Source organism: Danio aesculapii, chromosome 6, assembly GCF_903798145.1.
Source record: "Danio aesculapii chromosome 6, fDanAes4.1, whole genome shotgun sequence".
Classification (NCBI taxonomy): Eukaryota; Metazoa; Chordata; class Actinopteri; order Cypriniformes; family Danionidae; genus Danio; species Danio aesculapii.
The window spans coordinates 61,608,875-61,614,874 of record NC_079440.1 but is presented as its reverse complement, the minus strand read 5'-3'; the positions used below and the strand labels follow the sequence as shown (position 1 = coordinate 61,614,874).

The following is a 6,000-nucleotide window of genomic DNA, read 5'->3' as shown; positions in this document are numbered from 1 at the left end:
TTGAAATCATTTAAATTCCATCTTAAAAATCAAGTTTGTATTTTATTTGCCATTTGATGTTGCAGCCATCATTAGTTATTTGGAATTTCATTATAACATTTAAACAGCAGTATTAGTTTTGAGCTACACTAATTTCAGCATAAACTAAATCAATTATTATTATTATTATTATTATTATTATTATTTTCAATATTTAATTCAGGTGGTCATGCGTGGTGGGCTGAGTTTTGACCGGCCTGCGCTTTCCGTTGAGCTCCACATTCTTTCTTTTCTACGGCTTAATCTGACTTTCTCTTTCTCTCGGTGGGAGACATTCACTAAACCTCCCTTTCTCCCCCCCTCAATCCCACGTGTCTTTTATCTCCCTCTAAATGTGCATTTCACGCTCTCCACAAGAAGAATTTCCTCCGATTGTTGGCGTCCCCTTCTTCTCTACTTGTCCTCCTGTTGCTCCTTCACCTGCGGGTGTTGACCAGTCTTTCGATGAGCGCCCGCCGCGTCCTCTGCACCTCCTCACCCAGTCGCTCGATCTCGGCTTTCAGCCGCTCGTTTTGATCCGTCAGCTCCTGCACTTTCCTTTCATTCTCCTGTTCGCGCTCTCTGCGGCTCTTTTTCCCAGGGGACGCAGAGCAAAGTGCGCCGCCGCGTTTTCTTTTGCGTGAGGAGGAGACGGGTGGAGACGCCGGTGGGGAGCAGTTTAGAGAAGGCGAACGGGACGCTGAGGAACAGGATGATGTGTCGGGAACCGTCGGGAGCTCCTCCTCTTCGCTGGCGGCTGGAGATGGAGGTGCATGCAGGTGATACCCAGCGCCTCCGTTTACCATGGTGTCACCAACACCACCTTCGCTGAGGAGTTCGAAAAACTCCGGCGGGAGGAGATCTCCGGATGAGGTGTTCTCCGCGGTTCGTTCTTCTTGCCTTGGCGGCGATTGGTGAACGGGCGGATCTTCGGTGACCCGTTGCACCCCATCGCCCCATACCTGCCCTTCAGTCAACCAGGTGAGCGAACAGCTCTCCAAAACATCCAAAAACTCGGGCTCCTTCTGCATGACAAGAGAAATTGTTAGTAAACGTAAGGGGAAGTTGTACGTATTTTGAACGATTCCAGACGCTACTGACCTCTGAAGAAGGCGGGGCTCTTGTAAGTTTGGCCCCGCCCGTGTCGGAGCCCAGTATATCCTGTAGGTCCTCATACCACGCCTCCAACTCTGCACCACACAGCGGCCCCACGCCAGGGGGGTACAGCCACTCCGCAGTCATCGCACCAATCAGTCGCTATCCACAGACACAATACGACACGCTCCCACTCCTAGCACACCAGACCTGACCGGCGACACCACAAATCAATCAACTGTCCTGAAGAAGCGGCAAGAAAAAACCTCCGATGCGTCTTGAGCGCAGCGCAGCGTAGAGCTGAGAGAGGTTTGGGGAGTACGCGCTTTATCTGGGTGACCCGTTATTACTATACGCGACATTAAGATTGACTGCTCGGCCACTGTGTGAAATAAGGACACACAGTGGCCGAACGGTGTCACTGCACAACAAACAAACAAACAAAGCAAGCCCTGGAGCTTCACAAGCATGCATGAACACCGGGAGTCTTGTGTGCATCTAATATTATTAATCATGATTAGTGTTGCTTATTAAACTCATTTCACATAACTGTGTTTAAATGAATAAATAAAGTGCTCACCTTATAAAGTGTCTCTTGTCAATCAAGTTTGAATGTGAGTTGTTGGCGATATTTTGTCCCAATAACTCTAGAAAAATAAACAAAACATGGAACAGCTCAAGCCACAGTTCACGGTTACCAAAGAGTATTTAATAAAAGAATATGAATCATAAATGCATGTTGAGGTCATCTGTGAGACAAACAAGAAAGCCAGCAAAAAGAACAATGAAGTGATGTAAAGCATAGAGAAGTCTCCTAAAGGAACCCGAATGTGTACTTAGCAATGCTTAAATGATCATAATAATAATAATAACGCATAGCAGTTATGGATTCCTTAATGTGGAAAGTGAAATTAGGTCATTGTATTTTTTTATGTAAACAAAGGCGCATTGTGTGCTCGAGGGCGCCCTCTGCGCGTGCACACACACACACACACACACACACACACACACACACACACACACACACACACGCACACCGTCCGTCAAAACAAGTCGGATCAGCCTCACTCTCAGCCGGGTATATGCACAAGATCAGCTGGAAGAACAGCACACACACACACACACACACTGCACGGCTAACAGGAGACTTCAGAAGTGTGTGAGACAATGAAAACGGACTCAACACACACACGCGCGGCACTCCTCTGTTGTTTTTATTTACGGACATCATCATAAACTAATCATTATGATTTAATATGTATTAAAATATGATAAACATGAAATGTTTTAGTTGTCTTCTGATTTAAGGTTACTAAATAAATGAATGAATTACTTTAAAAAACGACAGGAGGATCGACACATTCCGGTGTGATGGAGTTCCCGTGTCAGTTTGGGGGCTGAAATGAGTGTTGTTGTTAATTGTGCGCATCTGGAGCGGGGTTTACGAAACTGACAGCGAGCCAATGACGTCATGGAATCAAAGTACAGGACTGAGGAAACAAAGGGCGAACACTTCGACGCGAACCCGCACTTTAAACGCGCTTCAGCGGTGTATAAACGCGACGGGTTCTGCGTCGCGAACACATCCCTGTGATTCCGCGAGCCGTGAAAAGTTGATGTCGCGCAGTTTCCGCTGTCAGGAGTGCTGGAGGCGACCAACAGAACTAATAACAATAATATTAGTTCATATTAAAGCGTTCGCGGAAAAAAGTTGTGCGTGTCCGTCAGAAACAGCGAGACTGTATAGAAATGACAGCTGTCATAGCGCAGTTATGAAGAATGAGTTACTGATGGAGTGGGTGTTTATCAGAGAATGTTAAAAACTAATAATGAAATAAAATAAAACATGTCCAGTGAAACTCGAGATGAGCAACTGTAGTCCAAAAACAGCTCGGGAGAGTCGCCAAAACATGCGCGCTCCCGTTTTCCAGAGGAGGAAAGAGAAACAGAAAACAGCAAGAAAAGTCCAGAAGATCACAAGAAAGAGCAGAGATGAACAGAAGACACTCACCCTTTTCTTTTTATTGTTTCTTTTCCTCGGCTGTTTCTGATTCAGCGTCTGTGTGTGTTTTTGTAGAGATGGCTGATCGCTCATGTTAACCATTGTTCAGCTGAAGTCACCGAGTGTGGATTTCGGAAACTCCCGGGGACATTTATAGAGAGACTCCAACCGAACTCCGGGGGAAGGATCTTGAGGCGCAACCTAACGCGTATCACAAGAAACTGACAGGAGATGGTCGGCCGCCTGGGCCAATGAGGCGAGGCGGTGGACATTCTTCTGCTTAGAGACATCCAATGAGCGTCAGCGCTGAGCGCGGGGGGCGGGACTCTGCGACTCTGCTGGTTGTCTCGCTCTGCGCGGGTTTGGTTGAGCCGCAGATGTGATGCAGTCATAAGACGGCCAGGACGAATTTGGGGCGTAAGGGAGTCACATGAAAGGAATGATGCAATCGTTGGCAACCGGTTTCTAGTCGGAGATAAGACTAGCAGAGCCCGAGCATGTTTTATTAAACAACCTTTCGTTAAAGAGAAAAAAAAGAAAACTGACGAGCCGCCTTATAAGGATGTAGGAAAATCTGTCCATTTTTGCTGGCGTTCGCATATGCGCCTGTAGAAATAGGCGACGGTAATATCCCTGTGATACTGAACGCATTTGTTCGCACTTTTTTCATCTTTAATAATTCCTCTCTGGTGACCTGAGGCGATTCTTTCATGTTTCCTATAGAATCAGGATCTTCCATAGGAGTTTGAGGATCCTCCACACCCCACCCGAGCCACGCGGAAGAGCCCGAGCTCAACACACACACACACACACACAGTCTATAAAAAACAAAACGATATGACCGCCGTTATGGTTCAACACACCCGTTTAGTGTCATTAAACGAGCCCATAAAGTGACGTTGAGATGGTAAAGGTCAGAGTCGGGTTTAGAGATTAGTCTCCAGCAGATTAAGTTTAATCTGTGTTCGGGTGTTTTCCCCAACATGGACCCTATAGCCTAGCTAGGGCACTCGAAGAGTTGATATTTCAGTATATCATAACTATTTTAATACGTAATTGGAGTATACTGGTCTTCAAAATATAAACTATATTTGTAAAAATAAGAATATGAATATATTTGGTCTTCAAAATCTTAACATGAACAAGTTTTCAATGAGTCAAACATGGAGTAATTTACAAATTGTTAATTTGATATGATTTTTAACACCTAGTTATGATTGTTTTGGTGTATATACACATGAGATATATCAGAAGACAAAAGCATCAGTCAGATTTCCCTCTGTGTGGACATTTAGAAAGGAGTGACTACATATTCATTAAGTTACCTCAGTTTAATATCTTAAAATATTTGATGACATGAAACATGAGCTGACCTCAAACTTGTTTTCAGCACCAGTATAAACATAACCTAGTTAAGACTGGACTGGTGGCATTGTGAATAACTACCCTGTTCAGCTTCCAAGGTTATTTAAAACTTCTCAGATTTCACCCTTCATCTGGCTCTCGTGTGGTATTACCCACATTAAAAAACAAATACTAGTCATTGATAGTGCTTTCAAACCATACCATAGTCAAGTGTGTTATGCTGTATATGCAGTATGTACGGCATGCTGTTCAGCTGTAATACACACTGTAGTATACTTTATTTTTTATTAGAGTAAACTGGTGTACTGTAGTGTAATATAGTTTGGGTCATTTGTTTACATTACTATAGTTGCAGTTACACCATCAACAACAGCATAACTTAAAAACACTCAATTATATACTCAAATATGGTATTTCTTGTGGGTATAATCCTAATAAAAACATTTAAAATTAGTTGGTGACCATTTGGCATGATCAACCTGATGCAGGATATTCAACAAAAGCTGCTCAGTGTCCACCCTCCACTCATCATCCATCTCAAATGAGGTGGTGGTGGTGTTTAACTAACAGGTATCCCAGATTTAATAGCTTTGGATGATGTTTGATGCGGAGTGAGTGACCTGTAACTCTCGGCCAACTGATGTCACCGGGGGCTCATCTCGTTAGTATTCTGAAACTCTTCCAAACGCAAGAGTTAAGTAGTTAAACTTGCATGGTGCAAAGCGTGCAATGTATTGCCTAGCAACAGCGCAAGTGGGATGCGCGTCAGGTTAGCGAATAGAAAGCTCAAATACTGTTTCCAGGAGCAGGGCAGCGCTCGCGTGGAGACGCACTAACACGTCACGATCGGCTGGCTGTTGCTGTGTATCTCCCCACTGCCTAATGGTTATCACCTCCGAGCGTCTAATTCTATTGGCAGGTTACGCTTTTATTCCCACAACTTGTGTTTACTCAACACCCCTTTGAAGTTGTAACTCTCAATTGTTTTCCCAACTTTACGCGCTGTAGGAGGCTGATGTGATTTATATCTCAAACTCGCACTGAAATGTTCATGTTGTGCCAGCGAATCACATTTCTGCTCAGGAGAATCGACTTTACTATATGTGCATACCTGCAACCATCAGCTCGCAATGTGATTTCGCCTTTCCTCCGCGCTAAACGGGTTTCATCTGTGATTTCCCTCAGTAATTATAAAGTACTTACGGCGGAACCATTTTTTGTTTTCCCAGCTAACTGACACAATAAGGCCAATAAAGACGCGCGCGTGTGTGTGTGTGTGTGCGTGCGTGCGTGTGTGTGTGTGTGTGTGTGTGTGGAGTCGTTTTACGAACAGAAACATCTTTCTCTCAGGATATTCTCGCCTCACTTCAGTGAAGTATTTCACATTTCCAGATGAAGTTCACGGACATCTAAAGTTACCTCAGCGCTCGGATTTAATTTATATGACATTTTCTGTAGTTTGAGGCTGGTCATGAATTTAAAAGAGGTTTGGGCTCCTTTTGTTTTATTGTTTGCATTGA

The 6,000-nt window shown here is 44.3% G+C and overlaps 1 protein-coding gene across 1 annotated transcript; it reads right to left on the bottom strand.

Moving 5' to 3' along the window:
• Window positions 1-3,267, bottom strand: ddit3 (DNA-damage-inducible transcript 3). Its single transcript, XM_056460676.1, has 4 exons — window positions 3,125-3,267; window positions 1,694-1,760; window positions 1,120-1,323; window positions 1-1,043 (listed from the first exon to the last, which is right to left on the bottom strand). Exons 3-4 carry the CDS (start codon window positions 1,258-1,260, stop codon window positions 456-458), a joined length of 729 nt encoding a protein of 242 aa, XP_056316651.1. The 5' UTR covers window positions 1,261-1,323; window positions 1,694-1,760; window positions 3,125-3,267; the 3' UTR covers window positions 1-455.
• Between the last annotated feature and the right edge of the window lie 2,733 nt (window positions 3,268-6,000).

Excerpts from the sequence above, each read along its gene's own strand:
- ddit3 (XM_056460676.1), bottom strand. The coding sequence starts at position 1,260 with ATGACTGCGGAGTGGCTGTACCCCCCTGGCGTGGGGCCGCTGTGTGGT. Across the intron at positions 1,044-1,119 it reads GAGCCCCGCCTTCTTCAGAG|AAGGAGCCCGAGTTTTTGGA; the intron begins GTCAGTAGCGTC and ends CTTGTCATGCAG.